Genomic DNA, 18917 nt, shown 5'->3' with positions numbered 1-18917 from the left:
GAAGGGAAAGGGTCTTTGAAGTTGTGCAAATTGTGCAATTACGACTTCTTCCCTCACAATCAGATCAAAGCCAAGGGAGAAATTAACAGACCTGTATTCCTGGCAGATGTGCTAAAAGTAGTCCATACAATTTTGGGCATGCAATTACATTTTGAAGTTTGGGGCTGATGGGAAGTTTTGCTTCTGCACATGACTCTGGCAAAACCATTTTAAGCTGAGACATTCCTTCATCACCCTAGAATGTTCAGTTCACATTGAGTTCATGAGACATTGCATCCTGACCTGTTCTTAGTGTTTGGTTGACCACATCTACAGATGAATGCTATATATTAATCACTAGTAATAGTTTAAGTCTTGCTATATTAATCACTAGTAATAGTTTAATAAGGAGGTTTTCACGCCTGTCCAATTCTGTGTTCCCTTTCCCAGCCTTTGGTCTATTGATGATTGATGCCTGTGTGCAACCTTTGTATTGTATTTGTGTTAACCAATCAGCAACAAGCACGTATGTGGCAATGCTGTAATATTCAATAAAAGGGACTTCCCGAGACATGCTCGGGAGATGCCTCCCATATGACACTTGTCATTCGTCTGTCGTTTATTTCAACCCAACAGGGGCTTAAAACAGTTGCGGTTAAGGGCTTCCAGTTCAGCGATGTGCTGACTTCATTTACATTCTTCTGCCGGGATTACAGAGATTTGCCACATTTGCACAGAAAGGACAGATAAAAGGGGCAATGGGAGAGCTATTTTCCCCCACAAGAAAATGGAAGGTGAAACTTGAATGGAGTTACTAAAAATGAAATTTATGCCTCTGTTACCATGGGAAACAGGTGTGTGTGTGTGTGTGTGTGTGTGAGAGAGAGAGAGAGAGAGAGAGAGAGAGAGAGAATGAATATGATTGTGTGTGGGCCTGGCAACTTCCACTACTGGAATGTTATGGGGGTCCATAACTCAAAACTGTTTCCCCTTTCTGATGTAAATATATATATATTTAAGAGCTTTAGCAAACAAACAGTTGCACTTCTATTATGCAGGAATTTGTGCACAAATGGGCTGTCCTGGTTACATAAAAGGAGTGACTTTGCACATTTGAACAAATGCACACTTGAACCTGCTCCCCGCACTGCAGTAACTGGGGTAGATCCATGTATACAGTATAGAGAGCCTGTGCTCAGACACCAGATCAGACCCAATACATCCTATAGGCATAATATATATTTAATACATAGCACTTACTCGACCTTCTGGATTCTTGTCAGGGTGGTATTTCTGGGCCAGTCTGAAATAAGCCTTCCTGATTTTGCTCTCATCGTGCCTGTCAGATACATAAAGAATTTGCTTAGCTAGGATTCAATATGCTGTCATTCAGTCAGGGGGGTGGGGGTGGAATATAACATAGATTTCAAACTAAACTCTGGCAGAGGTTATTTTGAATGGCAGATTTTAGGTCACTTTCCAAAGCACATTTTATGAGTTAGCTACATATGATATCCATAAGATCTAGGCCAGTCTGTCTCTTATTTAATGCTGAGTAGGGGTGGCAGCGCTAATGGTGCATTTTCAGCACTGCCAGTGTGACAATAGCAAGGCCTGTGTAAACTATTATGCCAATCTGGTCTTGGAAACTGGATTCCCCCGCATCCTCTCTGCACACTGCTATGTGGGCTCCTGCGCTAAATTTAGTTAACTGATATGCCTCCAAATCAATAGGTCAGGCTGGTCTGAAATAGAGGTGCTCCAATGCTGAACCATTATACTATCGTTCCTGTACAAAACTTCAGCCATGCCAGCTGTTCTTCCGGTTCTAGAACTTAATCAGAGGGCAACTAAGTTTAAATGATGCAAGATACAATAACTAAGGGTCATTTATATTAAAATGTCAGTGGAACCGAAGAGCGCATAACTTACTGTCCTTGTCCCTTTGGGAGATGGAGAACTTCATAAGCGTCATCTATTGACATTGTGGGTGCCTTCTTATCCACCTCCTTCTTCCAAGCATCTAGGGTATCTTTTAAGAGTTTAACCTGGGCAGGGTGGTGGGGAGACAGAAAATTCCAAATGAGTTCTTCTAATGTAACTTCCAGATCTTCCTGGGGGGGGGGGGAGGAAGGGGGAGATAGCTGCTATTACACTGGTGCCCCGCAAGACGAATGCCTCGCAAGACGAAAAACTCGCTAGACGAAAGGGTTTTCCGTTTTTTGAGGTGCTTCGCAAGACGAATTTCCCTATGGGCTTGCTTCGCAAGACGAAAACGTCTTGCGGGTTTGCTTCCTTTTTCGTAAAACCGTTAATACCCGGGGAATCCGCGCTCCGCAAGACGAAGCAACTCGCGGAACGAATTAATTTCGTCTTGCGAGGCACCACTGTACTCAGTCACCTAGACCCTCCTCTCTATTAGAAAACCTGCAATATAGGAGTTTTATCTCTTATATTTGAAAATTTGAACACACTCCTTTATTTATTTTAATTTCATTGATGTTTTAACAGTAAATTGGTACATCCATTTCACAATAATCTTCATTATCGTCGTTTTTATTCTGATTATATATGCTGTGATCTTTTCTGTGAACCGCCCTGGGACTTCCAGGTATAGGGCGGTGTATATACTCAATAAATAAAATAAATAATAATAATAATAATAATAATAATAATAATAATAATACATTATTCGACTTTCCCACCCCAGCCCTCCCATGGGTTCCCTTTTACTCTTATCTGTGATACGCATCTTTCTCTACCTTCTAATTAATTTAGCTGCTGTTCGTCGATCTAGTGCTACTTGGGAGATTTATGAAACTGTTATAATTCTTTAAACAATCTCCAAAGTTTTCCCACTCCTCTCTTATGGTATGTTCATCCTGGTTTCTTATCTTTGGAGTCAGCATCACTAACTCCACATATTCTATTAACCTATTCTGCCAATCCTCTTTTGTTGGACTGTTTTTATCCTTCCACAGTTGTGCATAGGCTATTCTGGCCGCAGCAGCTGCATAAAGAGCAAGATTTAATGCATTCTTAGGCATCTCACCCTCTATCATACCCCAAAAGAACATCTCGGGGTTTTTTTTTGGGGGGGGGGAATGTCAACCTTAGCATCTTTTTTATTTCTGTGTATATCATCTTCCAATATTCCTTAGCTTTCATACATCCCCACCACATTGAACACACGCCTTGTTTAAACTTAACTGGCTTTGAAACTGTATACTTTAAAACAGAACTGTTAAGATCACGTCACACTCAAGATGCCAGTAAAGCAGTCATGGCTCTCTTATTTCCCCTTTTTATTTTCAATTCTGCTTTGCTGCAGATTGAGGAAGAGTGCAAGACATTTGACTTACAGGATCTTTAATTGGCCAGTCAGGAAACCGAAGTTTATCACAAAGATGTCTGAGGTAATAGATGTTACAAAACAGCTCGTTCTCCAGCTGAGGATAGTTGATTAGTGGTATTGGGCAGTACTGGTAAAGTGCTCTTGTGTTACTTTGAAGACGAGGGGTGAAATCCGCAAGATGAGCAGCTATCTTCTCTATCATAAGCCGCCTGTGAATTGCAAAAGGCATTTTGAAGCAAACAATCGCTAACATTCTTCCAGATCACTAAACCATTAAACCTTGTTATCTGTGGCAAGTCACAAAGATATCAGATGAATTTAATTACAGTCAGCAAACTGAAAAAAAGGGGGGGAATACTAATGGGGGGAGGGAACCAACTTCTTTTGCTGGAAGCGTATAAATCAAATTACCTCATTTCACTGCTCCAAATAGCTTCTGGAGTGTCAAATTCGCCCAAAAAAATTTCAGAAAATTTTTCTGGCTCATAGTTTTCCAAGTAACACACCATAGCTTCTGGCAGGATGTGCCCAAGAATGCTTCTCTGAACTATATCTTGTCCTTTCATCTAAAAAGAAGAAGATGGATGTAAGTGTGAAAATGAAATGAACACGCTTTTGCACATCTTTACCGGTTGCTTTTTTGATAATGGAGATATTAATTTTCACAAGCCACTATGTGCAGCACAACTTGTAGAATCACAGAGTTGGCAAGGGGACCCTGAGGGCCATCTAGTCCAACCCCCTTGCAATACATGAAGAGTTAGAAGCCTCAGGCTTCATGCCTCTTTATTCCACCCTCTCCATAGTAAGTAAGTAAGTAAGTAAGTAAGTAAGTAAATTTTTATTTATACTCCGCCCTCCCCGGCCAAGACCGGGCTCAAGGCGGCTAACATCAAATATCAAATATATTAAAACACAATCAAACTCTACATGGGGCTACCTTTGAAGGTGACCCGGAACCTACAACTAATCCAGAATGTGGCAGCACAACTTCCAATGCATTTAACGCTTAAGAGTTGTCTCCACATTCATCCCTACCAAAACTTCCTAACGCTAAATTCAGCTACATATTTCCAACTGTTTGGTTAAACATTATTTAGCTAACAGCACAACAAACTTTTGTCAATTTGCCTTTTAAAAGGATCCAGCACATTCTGAAGAGAGAGAGTTGTTTCAGAGAGCAACAAGACCCCCCCAAACAGACATTTTCGCTGTTTAAATGCTTATACTTAGCGCATACTTGGAACTGACTTGTTTTGTTGGAGCACTGCCAGTTTGTTTTGTAATATTAATTGCCGCTTACCTCTTCAGACTTGAAGGCCTGCTTCGAATGTGTATACTTCAAAAACCTAGAAAATAATTCATCTTTGTTACATATATACTTTTAGCTCAATGGCATGAGCTCAGCATGCAGGTTAATGGGACTATAAAACTTGCACCTGCCCTCTAACCCCTCTGATCCTTGGGCTCTCACCAGCCATCTAGCACTAAATACAGCCCCATGGACTCTCTCTTCATCAAACGACCCCTCACTATCACCATTATACAATGTAGCCTGGTTTCTTCAAGGTCGTCCAGAGAGGAAAAGTGTAAAACGATTTTATCACTTAAAATCTTTCGGAAACGAATGCAATATCCTTTGCATTTACACTTAGCTGGTGTGAAACTCTATGTTATGTTTACTCTATGTTTACTTAAACATACAACTGATGCTAAACATTATTGCTTTCACCTTGCAACAGGGAGCACGTTGGAACCGGTATACATCATGATGAAGAAGAATACTCCACTGAGGTAAAGGCGAGGTAACTGTGGGTTGTCTTGCATGATGTAGAAAAGCAATATGGCCACTTTCTCAACAAGAATGGGATCAAAGGTCAGCAGCAGCTGCAATGCAATAAACAACAACTTAACATGGTTTTACACTGTGCATTTCAGATTAGGGCTACTGCTCCCAATCAAAGTTCCAAGATTTCTTTTCTTTTCAAAAAGCAAAATATGCTGAAAAGCAAGCAACCTAAATCTTGACCATCAGACTGCAGATCAGCTTACCTGAATGATGTGAGGAAGGCAAGTGCTGTCTGAAAGGAGCCTCTTCACTCTGGGCAAAGGCCTTATAATGGCATTATCCTGGTCTCTGAAAGGGAAGAGGTTTCCCTAATCAGTGTTTGACGTGCACAATGGCCAGCTTGTACTGTAAAACAGGGTTACCCTCAAAATGGTTGATACGGACATTCTTGGGTTGATGGAACTGTGTAGGGGGTGAATAAAGGCTATGGGTGTTTGTGGGAAAAGAAAACCACAGAACTGTAGAGTTGGTAAGGATCATCTAGTCCAACCCCCTACTTTCCCAACCCCCCCCCCCACCCAACTTCTTTGTTTACACCTTACCTACTGGGGAAATAGCTACACATTGTGACAAGCATGTTGAGGATAAGTGTAGCAAGGTCCGTCTCATTCAACACAGCTTGCCCAGTGGCAAGTAGACACCATTTCAGCTGAGGGATAACTTGCAGTGGACGCCATCCATCCATGCCCTGGGCCCAGCACCTGGTTTTGGAAGTCAATACCCCTTTGGTCCACAGTTCCTGCATCTATGTTAGGAATGGATTGCCACAGAGAAAACAGAAGGCCATAATGCAGTTGTCTCTTTTAAACTATGTCTTTAGAAGTTGTGCTGAAGGCACTTTCATTCCGACACTACCATACCCTTTAAACAACTTATTCCTAGATATCATATCAAGGCACCACAGAATTTTAGTAAACCTAAGAACTTTTGACCCAACCAAAATGGGCAATCAAACAGGTTATGGATCCGCTGAGGCCACAAATGGAAGAAATTTGCAATGCAAATAGTGCCAAATTACTAAGAGGACTAAGTTTTTAAAAAGCAGTTGCTAGCAAATGCGCAGTACAAAAACAAAAGACACCAGTCAGGATGAAATTGTAACATCCATTTAGTGAACGGGGGGAAAAATCAACTGAGCACACCCTGACAGCCATTCTTTGTCAAATTCTCCCAGTTCTGCAGGCCCAAATGAAGGGATTAATGGGAGGTACTGCACCTCTTAGGGATGCGGGTGGCGCTGTGGTTTAAACCACTGAGCCTAGGGCTTGCCAATCAGAACGTCGGCGGTTTGAATCCCCGCAGTGCGGGAGCTCCCATTGCTTGGTCCCTGCTCCTGCCAACCTAGCAGTTTGAAAGCATGTCAAAGTGCAAGTAGATAAATAGGTACCGCACTGGCGGACAGGTAAACGGCGTTTCCGTGCGCTGCTCTGGTTCACCAGAAGCAGCTTAGTCATGCTGGTCACATGACCTGGAAACTGCGGACAAATGACGGCTCCCTCGGCCAGTAAAGCGAGATGAGCGCTGCAACCCCAGAGTCGTTCGCGACTGGACCTAATAGTCAGGGGTCCTTTACCTTCACCTTTTTATTTACTGCACTCTAGGGAATTATCAACCAAGAAGTCAGGCATCTTCACTCCAAAGCCAACCATACAAACCACACAGCATGTGCTGACTTTGAAATTATATCTGTTATTCGTGAAAGCTGAAATTTCCAAGAACAACAATGGTTGAATGAGATATTATCTATAAGCACATCCTTTCCTCAAGTGTTACAGGGGCATGTTGTGCCCCCCTGACATGCTGCTCTGAAACTCCCTGATCATTGGCCATTTGGCTGGGGCTGATGGAGCGAGAGCTCCAAATATTTGAGGGGGACCAGAGTGAGGAAGGTTGTTCGAACAACGTTGTGCTTTTTGTGTTCGTTACCTTTGACTCAAAAGGCGCAACCGCCACTTGAAATGTTACCTCGTTAAAGCTGTAAGGACCACTCCTCTCTTTGTCTGCATTGCCAAAGTACCACTCTTTTTCACTCTCTCTCTTCATATCAGGTGATGCTTCAATTACATTGCTCTTAAAAACGGAAAACAAGAACAACCCCAATTAGAGTTAGAAACAACACACACGTGAACTACTTTCAAAGCACTGAATGCTTCCATTTGAAGCTCATTTCATAGAAACTATAATGTGGCTAAGCAGCTTTTTAATAACCCACTCCTAAATTATATACATGGAAAGAAAAGAAACTAAAGATGTCCTACTTGCAATGGCACGGTTGCCCTACTTGTGTGCAGATGGGCGAGGGTAAGGAGGTCCACGAGGATCCGAATGCCATTTGAATCCATGAGCTCCTTGACATTTTTCTGCAAGAAAGGGAAAACAACGGTCACATGTGTTCAATTATAACATAAGATAACAAGATTAAGTGATTTAGTTAAGCACAATCCATTAACTTCATGCTACACAGTTGCCCGGACAGGCTACTTAATAACACTAATACACACAAATACATCAATTGATATACAAACAAATATGTCAGAACCTTTAAAATTAGCACACACTTATAAAAATCACAGATATATTCCAAGAGCCATATCTATCAATTTTAATGGGGGGCGACCCTTGATGTCTACTTTTATCTTATTCCTTAATACAAGAATAGAATTTGTTTTATGGATTTGGGACTTTTAGCTGAGCCTATCTCTAAAAGATCAGGACAGGTAAAATAAAAAACACACATATGAACTGTGCTTGTCCATGAAGCATCTAAAATACTTTCTTAAAGCCAGTGGACTGACAGCTGGGGTAGCTCAGTTGGTAGAGCATGAGATTTTTAATTTAAGGGTCATGGTTGATTGCGGGGGGGGGGGTGGACTAATAGCAAATACCAAATAAATAATTGGTGAGACTTTTATAGGCCTTTCTGTTCAACACTGGTGATTCAAAGGGTAACAAACTAGAGTGGCTTATGATTTTCCAACCAAAAGTATCATATCCTTTGTGAGATAAGAAAAACGTTGGGTGGAAGTGAAGTTACAGGGAACCAGGCAGAGGGCCTTCTCGACAGTGGCACCCTCCCATCAGATGTCAAGGAGATAAAGAACTACACAACTTTTAGAAGATATCTGAAGGAAGCCTGTATTGGGAAGTTTTTAATGTTTGACATTTTATAAATTTTTACATTTTGCTGGATGCTGCCCAGAGCGGCTGCATAAACCCAGCCAGATGGGCAGGGTATAAATAATAAAATTATTCTTATTATTATCTCCTTGTAAGACATATAATATCATCTCAGCATTCAATACATCTAATGACATGGTTATTAATCAAAATTGTAATATCTCCTCCAATTCCATAACACAAATGAAAGAGAGTGGCAAGATGTTTGGAGAAGGAGGCATGAACATGAAATTTATTACAGTCAGAGACCAGCTTGTGAAACACAAATGGAACTACAATCCCAATAGCAAAACAAACATTTAAAACAATATACAACAATGGATTTGAGAAGGAGGCTTTTATGAGCACCCCAAGCTACAATAAATACTGCTGTGAGTGTATTTAAATTTATTAAAAATGGCACAATTTATGCAGAAATGCAAGGTTGCTCACCTTGTTGAGAATCAGCTTGTTAAGGAACACTATCAATCGGTCCCGCTCAAGTCTATCAGTGCACTAGAAAAAAATACAAAACATTTTTAAATAGGAAGAAGTCTGAGAAATGTGCTTCAATGTTATCATTTGTTTATTTATTTATTTAAGATGAAATATGCTGCTATATTGAAAGTGCAATTATCCTCTTATCTCCAAGATCTGTAAGCAAAACTAAACACTCATCTATTGTTATACTATCAGTGCTAGAAAGTGATCTACTAAAATGTGGATGTACAAAAGCAGAGCAGATCTACAGCTGAAACCAGAACTGAAACAACCGTAGAGATTGCTCTCAAAAATGTACCATTTTAGCTCCTTTATTTTACTGCTCACAAGTCTAAAGTGTAACAGTCAAAAAAGGATCAACACAGATGTGTCGCTTGACCAGGCAAAACACGAAAAGCTTGTCACTTTTTTATACTTAAAAGTTTACACTGTTTGTTTAGCTTCCTTAAAAGTTAAAGGTGCAAATGCTACAGTTAATCACATCCACTCTAAAGTAACTCAGAAAGGTTCAGTAAATTATAAAATTCTCAAAATAAGTATTATTTTTTTTAAAAAAAACTTTGTTCAAATACAAGTCTGAAGGACAAACCATAGGTCACTGACCATGTTCAGAAGTAGCATTATTGTGAACAAACCTACCTTTCTCCCAGACTCTCCCACAAGAATCTTTTGCTGAAGTTTGGCTTCAACACTAACTATGGTTTTAAAGCATAGCGTTATAGCACAAACCCCAACTCAGACCAAAAAATGAGAGTCAGAGTTCAGCAGGAGTTTCTGAAACTCCCCCAAGTCATGTAGGAGCGGGGAGAAACAGGCCAAACTCAGAGGAGGCTAGAATTAAACCATGACATCTCACCAGAGCAATCAGTGGCGTGCGGTGAATTTTTTCGTAGGGGAACAGTTAGGGGAAGAAACACTAGTTTGTAATGGCGATTTTTCAGGGGCATGGAGCTGATGTCATGCCTATGAGCATCGCACCTCCCTCCCTAAGTCGGGCAGAAGCTTCCTGGGGTTTGGGAATGAGGCACCATGGGAACAATTAGGGGACTAGTCTAGTCCTCTTAGTGCAATGGCCACATGGCATTGTTAACTGAAATTCCAAAAAACAAACTTCAATATGCCTGCTCTGCTCTCCCAAATTGTATGCAGTAATTTAAAAAATGCTTACCCTCTCCAACATCCCTATAATATATTTAGTGTCGCTAAACGGGCCAATCTCCTCGTGGCATCTTCCATAAACAATGGCCAAGGCTTGCAAACAGAGGCATTTCATACTTATTTTAGGAGTGAGCAGGAAACGGTGATACAACTCATTGAAAAATTCATACCTGTAGGAAGAAAAAGGTAGAACAAAAGGTTTATTATGCAGAAAATTAAGATTTCAGAGGGAATATTAAGATAACAGTAACTCACGATTTCTTTATCGCTCCACTGTCTTCACTTTCATCTTCTTCCAACAGCAATCTCAAGTAATAATCCCCGATTTTGATTTCATCTGACAGGCATTCATACTTTACCTTTTGAAGAATAAGATACAGGAAGTGAGCAAACGTTTCTGACATAATTGCTAAGGAATCAAGGTGTGTGGTGGGAACATAACTTTTGAATGAAGTTCCAGAATCAACAAACCAGTCAGTTATAATAGTTTTACATTTTAGTTTGTAAGCTAAAACGTACAATGAAGAAAAACCCAGTGTGTAAGTAGCACCATACATAAAAAAACCTCATCAACAGAGAGAGAGAATGAATTGTGTTTGTATGTGCCAGAAGATTAGCTTAAAATACTGTTTAAGATATCCAAGATAAGCTTTTCTAAAACACCTACGTTTCAGGCACTTTTTCTACACCTGGTAATAAATATGAAGTGTTCTTTGACTAAAATAGTCTGATTGATTTAAAACGTTGCTTTCAAAGAGGACCCCAATTAACTGCATAAAAAAATATTACCGTATTTGTAAATAAAGAGTATAGATGACAAACACCATCTTAGAAGCAGTGCATCCCTCGTACGCAAAAAGGGAAGGGGAAGAGCTGTTATATCAGGGTGCTTGCTATGACACAGCCACAACATCTAAGAGCAAAGTGTATGCTTTCTTCCTTTAGAACTGTTGCTCTTTTTGTCAGTTTAAATGAAATCATTAAAAGACTAGGGTTGAAATCCTGTCTGGGAGCAAAGGTAAAGAACCCCTGGACAGTTAAGTCCAGTTGAATTCGACTATGGGGTGTGGCGCTCATCTCGCTTTCAGGCTGAGGGAGCCGGCGTTTGTCGGCAGACAGATTTTCATGTCATGTGGCCAGCATGATTAAATTGCTCCTGGTGCAATGGGACACCGTGACGGAAGCCAGAGCACATGGAAACACTGCTTACCTTCCGGCTGCAGTAATAATAATAATAATAATAATAATAATAATAATAATAATACTTTATTATTTATACCCCGCCCATCTCGCTGGGTTTCCCCAGCCACTCCCAACAGAATATTAAAAGCACAATAAAACACCAAAAATTAAAAACTTCCCTAAACAGGGCTGCCTTCAGATGTTTTCTAAAAGTAAGATAGTTGTTTTATTTCCTTGACATCTGATGGGAGGGCGTCCCACAGGGACTGGTTCCCGCGGCCTGGTTCCCTGTAACCTCACTTCTTGCAGTGAGTGAACCACCAGAAGGCCCTCGGAGCTGGACCTCAGTGTCCGGGCAGAACAATGGGAGTGGAGACACTGGGCTGAGGCTGTGGTACCAATTTATCTACTTGTGGTGGCAAGCTTTTGAACTGCAGCTGGGACAAAGCAATGGGAGCTCACCCTGTTGCGTGGATTCAAACTGCCAACCTTACAATTGGCAAGCCCAAGAGGCTTGGTGGTTTAGACCACAGCGCCACCTGCATCCTTATCTGGGAGTAAGCTCCATTGAACTTATTTCAGATTAGAAATGCTCAAGTAAAATTAGAGCAATGACAAAATAAAATCAGTAAGATGAACTGATTTATTTCTTTGCTATAATGACAGTCCCAGTAATTATTGTAAGCAGGAACTGCGCAGATATAAAATTTTCATTATGTAAAGGTCACTGAACTGCATAAAGCTATTTCTTTTTTTCTTTCATATAATTTTTATAAAATTTTCTGTTTTACAATTAAAAATACTCATTTTACATCCTTAAGGTATCAGTAACTTCTCTTCTTCTCTTTCCATGGTTCATTTTACATATCATAAATCCCTGGATATTTTACAAAAACTGTACCATTCAGGATTCCATTATTGCATCCATCCAAACTTCTTTACACTGCTGAATTTATCTTAATGCTGCCAGCGTTTTCAGCTGTACACAATTATTTCCCATATATTCAATCAATGTTTTTTAATCTTCTTTAAACGTATGTTCTTCTTGTTCTCTTAGTCTACATGTTAGTCTGCAAGTTGAGCGAGGTCCCAACCAAAGAAGAATGGCAACTTAAGTTGACAGAATATGCAGACTATATAAAGCTATTTCAAACTGAAGCTTGCTTTTTATACTAGCATCTGTTAGTAACAGTACACATATCCAGGTATCAATACAGGGGTGTTCAAAATCAATGATGACTTTACATGAAACACAAGCGCTGTGTAAAGGCGTACCTCAAATTCATGGTGATTCCAGGAGATGACATTAGCACTGCCAAGTTCTCTGTCGATCTGAAATGCCCGCATCTCAGACTCCAGGGTATCTCTTAGTTCTTCCCGCGTTTTGAAATTCCAAATCAAATTGGATCTAGCATGATCTTGGAGAAATCTTAATACAGAAACACATGGGAAGCAGATTGTGTGTAGCATTTAACTACATGTTATGGGGGGAAATTAAGTTTCTGAATAAAATTTAAAGCACCCACCCACTGGTAACAGTAATGGAAAGTATCAAACTGGCAACCGTGACCCACCAAGGACTAAACTAATATGTACTATGTAGTATATTCTGCTACATGTATTTACAGATCTGAAAACTGCTCAGCAAATTAGCATTCAAGCTAGCCAGATGCCACTCTATACCAGCTACAGTGGTACCTCCGTATACGTCTGCCCTGTCCAGCATCCATTTCGGTGGACGTCTGCGGCAAACAAGGAAGGGCTTACTTCCGGGTCCGCCGCTCGCGCATGCGGAGAAGCGCTAAATTGCGCTTCGCAAATGTGCAGAAACACAAACTGCTCCACGTGTGTGCGCAGAGTGGCGCTTTGTTGAGCGCACTTTTCGTTGAGCGTCTGGGGTTCTAGAATGGATCCTGGACTCAAAACAAGCTACCACTGTATAGTTTTAAAGCCAACTTAAATCAATAACTTGAATGTTTGAACAAATGTAAAATAATTTAAAACTTTTTGTAAAATGTTGTATTGCCCGCTTTTGGTGTTGTAAGGCAAGATATATATTAAAAAAGAAACATAAAGTATGTTTTCAAACTTGTAATCCACACGCTAACTAGCTCAGGATAGCAAGTAAATAATGCTGACAATCAGTTTAGGCAGTTTCAGTCCTTTTTATTGTATGTGTAGCTTTGGTGTAGTGGTTAAGAGCGGTAGATTCGTAATCTGGGGAACCGGGTTTGCTTCCCTGCTCCTTCACATGCAGCTGCTGGGTGACCTTGGGCCAGTCACACTTCTCTGAAGTCTCTCAGCCTCACTCACCTCACAGAGTGTTTGTTGTGGGGGAGGAAGGGAAAGGAGAATGTTAGCCGCTTTGAGACTCCTTCGGGTAGTGATAAAGCGGGATATCAAATCCAAACTCTTCTTAAAGTTACAAACTATGTGCTTAAAGTAACGCATGTTTAGGTGATGCACGTTTAATAGGAATTAAGGACAACAATCCCCAGAACCACTTAATGATATTCCCCCTGCTGTGTTTTTAAAATGGCTTTACATCCTCCTTCTATAAAAGTAAGCATCTTTTTGAAACTTGAGGAAACCTCAAAAGGTTGCTTGCAACAAACCTCGGCTGCTGCTATTTAAAAAAGCAGAGTGCGCATCCCATTGGCGCATGAGTATTCCTACCAAGGTTTCTCTACATCTTCCTAAAGTACACTTCATTTCTGCAACACGCATTTCACACAAAAGTGGCACTGCTCCAATTTCGATCTGACACGCAGTTCTAATCTATACCAAAATAGGGGGCGAGGCCTGATCATTCCCCTCTCGACAACCTTCCAGGAGCCATACATGCTTTGGGGGCGTGGAGTGGAGGCAGTGCTGGAGACAGAAGTGGGCAGCACAATGAATGCAGATTTTACCTTTGTACCTCGTTTTGACACACATTCAAACATCCCTCTCTATCCTCCATTCCGGCAAGCACAAGTCACTATCTGAGTTCCAGGCCACACATTCCAGCCAGGCAATGGAGAAGCAAGGCCAGTGAAGATTTGTGACCGAGGGAGGGTTCAAAGGGCCAAAGAGAGGTTGCCCATCCCTGGGCTAAAGCAAAAGAATTGTACCTGTAATAGAAGAGATCCCAGTTTGCTTGTATCTTTATCCTTTGCCTTCGTTTCCTCAGTATGACTGGCTTTTGATTAACGTTCTGCAAAGGAAGATTTGTGAATCCAAAACTGTCAACACGCTGTGAGATGAGATCGCATAGATTCCAATAAACTGAGCAAAAAGTTAAATGTGTTATGTTCTACTCCAAGACAGGTCTGTCTCGACGCTAAAAAGAGACGCATTTTTCCTATCTTGTTAGAAAACAAGAATAAACAACTTTACCAGCATGTAGCAATCATATAAAAATTAAGAGAGCAAGGGCCACTTGACTGTGACCTGGCTATCTCTTTGATTACACTTTACTGCCAATGAGTCCAACCTCACTGGATCAGGTACTGCGGGAACAATGCAATAAGACCACAACTGTGTTACAGAATAAATGTGCATGCAGGAAAGCCGCATCTTTAGAGTGTTACCAAAATGAATGGGAATGACAAGACAACCATGCCTGTTAAATCTGGAATGGTGTAACTAGAACTGGACGGATGGGGTTTAAATTAGCGAGTAGAGGATTACTTCCTTGCAGAATAAAGGAGCAGCTCAGAAGAATGCAAGCCAAACTTGAACAAGAAATAGTTCAAACTAACGTATACAGACAGACAGGTCACTACATGCCAGGTATAATTCCAGGCCATCTACACGCTACAGAAGGGAGTAAGGACTCAAGACTCACCATATTATTTCTGTCCTGGTAGTATTTGGGAAGTAGAAAGAAAAACAAAAGTTGAATTTTTAACAAAAGCTCCTCTCAATGTTTGAATACGTAGAATAATCATCTACAAGAAACCTTCCAAGGTAACTTCATCGCAGAATAGAATCCTCAAATTCACCCCCAGATTCTACAGCCCATAAGTAGATAAACTCAGGACTATTTGGCAGTTAACAGTAAGGCAATGCAATGTAGCTCTGGAAAATCTAGCTACAGTCCCCATATCATGTGTTATCTACTAAGCAACTCAACAGAAAGACCACCTTTAAACCAAAACGGAAGCCATGCCCCATTGCTCTGTCACATAAAGTTTTGATTTAACGGCTATATAATTTGATGTGAAGCTAAGTAGTTTTTTTTTTGTCTTCATTTATTTCAGGTCAAGTGCTTTGGACAAAGTACTTGCATACAATGCGCTGCATAAGATGCATCATCCCTTATTCCTTGCCAAGTCAACAGCAAGTCAAATGACAAGCCCTCACACAACAAAATGAAAGCACATTTGACAAACAGGCCATTGTGATTTAGACTTCCGTTTGTCCGAGATGCCAAAGTGCAGAATGCCAGAAGAACCACAAGTAAACAAAATTCACAAAAGAATACTAAATAAGAGCATGGGAAAGCAGGATCCAGATCATAAGCCTGGAAAGGGGAATCCCAAGAGGGAGCAGGGATCTAAATCACACCATTGCCCCTCCACACTTATCTAACCACCATTCATCAAGCACCACTAACAGTACATTTGGCATCAAGGAAGAGTAGCAAATTTTACCACCGCACAGCAGGCACAGAAGCCTGTCAAACTTCACAATTACTACAAGAAGGAAGATAGGAAAGAGGTAAAATGAATGGACAGCTTTGGTCCAATGTTACTGAAAGTATTAGGAAAGAAAGCACCAGGTCATGCATTCTACAAGGAGCGTACCAGTTGCCCAAGCTCAAAAGGTGAAAGTATGGCAGGAGCACCGCAGAACTCACACTATTTTGACCTTCTTTTTTGAGACCACAAAGAACACTGATGTTCACTATGCAAGTCCAGTCATCACATTTAATGGAGAAATCCTCTCCCCCACCCCTGCATATTTCTCTTTGGATAAAAATGTATTTGGAACTTAATTAAATGCACAAAGATACCAATAAAATCAAAGCTAAGTCTTCTTCGTTAACTTTTCGGGTGGTACTATAAAAAAATAGCATTGATGCTCAAAGTACAAAGGCAGAGGATTAAACGTATTACCTCTTTCTGAGCTATCCCCATTTTGTCTCTCCAGTGCATCAATACCAAATCCACCTTCTCTTTGGCAAATTTTTCAACTTCTTTAGCAGCTTTTCCTGCAAGCCTTTGCCACTCTGGAACTTTATTAAATTTTCCGTATTGATCCTGCAGAACAAAGCTCATCGTTAATCCAAATTAATTTCACGGGAAATGTGAGATGAAACACTGAAATATGTTACAATGATTATATCCAAGGGTGCCTCGTCCTCAGATCATGCACCATGTAGGGCACTAAGCAACAACAATGCAAAGGAAGGGAATTCAAGCCTCTTACAGGTGGAGCATGTCATACTTACATTTGCAATTTTTAAGTTATCCCTAATATGCATCCGATCAGCATTTTTTTCAGGAACAGGGTCACTACTGTCCAGGTATAAGAGCAGACCTGAGGGCTAAAACCACAAAAAAAGCTTCAAGTTTCTTGAGTCGAAGAACGTATATTTATTAACCAAAACCAGAGTGGTGCATGCTCTAGTTATCTCCTGCTTGGACTACTGCAAAGCACTCTATGTGGGGCTACCTTTCAAGGTGACCCAGAAACTACAATTAATCCAGAACATGGCAGCTAGACTGGTGACTGGGAGTGGCCGCCGAGACCACATAACACCAGTCTTGAAAGACCGACATTGGCTCCCAGTACGTTTCCGGGCACAATTCAAAGTGTTGGTGCTGACCTTTAAAGCCCTAAACGGCCTTGGCCCAGTATACCTGAAGGAGCGCCACCATGAAATCTTCCGTCAATATGTGTACATCCAAGTATAACATTTATTCAACACTGGTTTCTACACAGCCTACTTAAAGCATTTGCTGATTAGACAGAGCTGAGTCAACTACAGAACAGCACAAGAATGACCTTTAATGTAGACTCTTACCAAAATACGCTTCAACAAGTTTAACGCCGTTGCATTTTCAGCTGTCCAGAGGCCCACTAGATGCCTGCTCAGCTGCCTGAGAAACAGAGATTGAGAAATGTGCTACTTATTTGCTAGAAAATGATTAAACTTCAGACCATGTAATACGTTTCATTGTTTTGCAGCTGCTGTTAAATATATGGAGTCTAACTCCCAAATTAACTGTATTTCTGCTATGCAGCCTACACTTCCTGAAGTCTTAGGATAGACTACAAATAATTGTACTTAGATTGCAGACTTCTTAATGCCAATTGTGACCACTGGTTATCTGTGGTTATTTTTCAAATTGCCATTACCACAGAACAGTGGTTTTCAGCATGTTCTCTCCAATAATTTTGCCTATTGATTTCAAATCTGCTACCTCTATGCCTGCCACCTTCAATTCAGGTGGTCTACTCAGTGGTAGGGTGGGATGGGACAAACCGTTAGTGAGTCAGGTACTGTCTGTGCAGTGACCAGTTCGGAAGGGGCAGGTTATTCAATTAGGAGGTTATCATGCAAGAGGAATGATAGCAAGCAAGCGACATAGACTTACCTATTCGTAAGCATCCTTTGATCTGTGCTTATTGTAAACATAGCAGTGTGCAAATGACGAGGTAAGGCACCTTCGCTGAGGGAAAGATCTTGCATTTTGGTTGCTATTTCTTTGTCTCCCTCCTTTGGAAACAGAGCAAGAGGATAACCATGAAAGAATCTTAGTTGAGTTGTTCTGCCTTTAGCTTGCAATGTCAAACAATGGAGTGTTTGGAATCAGAGATAATATACTGCTTTAAACTATGTGCTTTTTTTTACCTCTGCTACATCCCTTGGCTACAGGGAGAACTGAAGAGTAGCTGGCTTTCATATTTTTCAAATAGAGAACGTGGCCATGATGTTTTATTCTGTTTTAATATTCTGTTGAGAGCTGCCCAGAGTGGCTGGGGAAACCCAGCCAGATGGGCAGGGTATAAATAATAAATTATTGTTATTATTACTCCTAGCTCCCAGGGTATTTCGGCACAAACTAATATGCATTTGTTGGTGGCTGGGTGGATTTTAGTTTTATGATAATATCTCCCTTTTGGAGTTAAATGATTTGCCTGTGGTTGCTATTTCTAAGGATGTTAGGTATTTAGAGTTGTTTAAGATTCAAAATTGAATTTTACTGAACTCATTGTATTTCATTCTGTGTGCTACCTAGAATTTACGAAGTGATGTGTGGGGGGGGGGGGTTTAAAAATTCTCTGTACATTGGGTCTGCCATCCTTTTGGGACTTATGAACACATTTCATTTCATTTCCAATTTCAGAAGGGTGTTTCCTGAAGGTGATGAATCAAACCACCCAGTTGGCCACAGTTACCTTTTTTTCTACTATATGTTTAGTACAGTGTTCTTTCTCTACGTTTCAGTAGTTTGGCTGATGTTCTTGCTGTTTTTCCAATTACAGTGGTATCTTGGTTTGCAAACAGTCTGGTTTACATACGTTTTGGATTACAAACACGTCAAATCCGGAAATGTGTGTCCTGGTTTGCAAACTTTTTTTGGATTACAAATGTTTTTTTTGGAGGCCTCATTGGCAAAAGCGCGCCTTGGGTTACAATCTGTTTTGGTTTACAAATGGACCTCCAGAACGGATTATGGTTGTAAACCAAGGTACCACTGTACTATTTTCCTTATTTGAGCTGAGTTATATAGCCTGCCTGTT

General features: G+C 40.7%; 2 protein-coding genes across 6 annotated transcripts in view; one reads left to right on the top strand and one right to left on the bottom strand.

The window, feature by feature from the left end:
* Positions 1-18917, top strand: part of NPHP3 (nephrocystin 3) — a 224095-nt gene that overhangs the window by 132011 nt on the left and 73167 nt on the right. The gene's annotated exons all lie outside the window — the stretch shown is intronic.
* Positions 1-18917, bottom strand: part of DNAJC13 (DnaJ heat shock protein family (Hsp40) member C13) — a 61937-nt gene that overhangs the window by 18652 nt on the left and 24368 nt on the right. For 2 of the 3 annotated variants that reach the window (XR_013831977.1, XM_079947144.1), the window contains exons 17-36: positions 17768-17889; positions 17194-17269; positions 16618-16713; positions 16283-16426; positions 15010-15024; positions 14294-14376; positions 12456-12609; positions 10254-10357; positions 10009-10168; positions 8793-8855; positions 7442-7543; positions 7149-7253; positions 5726-5928; positions 5387-5471; positions 5067-5221; positions 4638-4683; positions 3746-3900; positions 3342-3543; positions 1912-2027; positions 1240-1318 (exon numbers count right to left, since the gene is read on the bottom strand). Coding sequence is in view for 2 of the 3 variants with exons in the window: in XM_079947144.1 (XP_079803270.1) it covers positions 1240-1318; positions 1912-2027; positions 3342-3543; positions 3746-3900; positions 4638-4683; positions 5067-5221; positions 5387-5471; positions 5726-5928; positions 7149-7253; positions 7442-7543; positions 8793-8855; positions 10009-10168; positions 10254-10357; positions 12456-12609; positions 14294-14376; positions 15010-15024; positions 16283-16426; positions 16618-16713; positions 17194-17269; positions 17768-17889 (2265 nt within the window). In the remaining variant the exon portion in view is untranslated. The remainder of the gene's footprint in view (positions 1-1239; positions 1319-1911; positions 2028-3341; positions 3544-3745; positions 3901-4637; positions 4684-5066; positions 5222-5386; positions 5472-5725; positions 5929-7148; positions 7254-7441; positions 7544-8792; positions 8856-10008; positions 10169-10253; positions 10358-12455; positions 12610-14293; positions 14377-15009; positions 15025-16282; positions 16427-16617; positions 16714-17193; positions 17270-17767; positions 17890-18917) is intronic. The other variant, XM_079947145.1, reaches the window with a different exon arrangement.

Source organism: Podarcis cretensis, assembly GCF_951804945.1.
Source record: "Podarcis cretensis genome assembly, chromosome: 12".
In the NCBI taxonomy this organism is placed as follows: Eukaryota; Metazoa; Chordata; class Lepidosauria; order Squamata; family Lacertidae; genus Podarcis; species Podarcis cretensis.
This window is presented reverse-complemented; position numbering and strand designations above follow the sequence as displayed.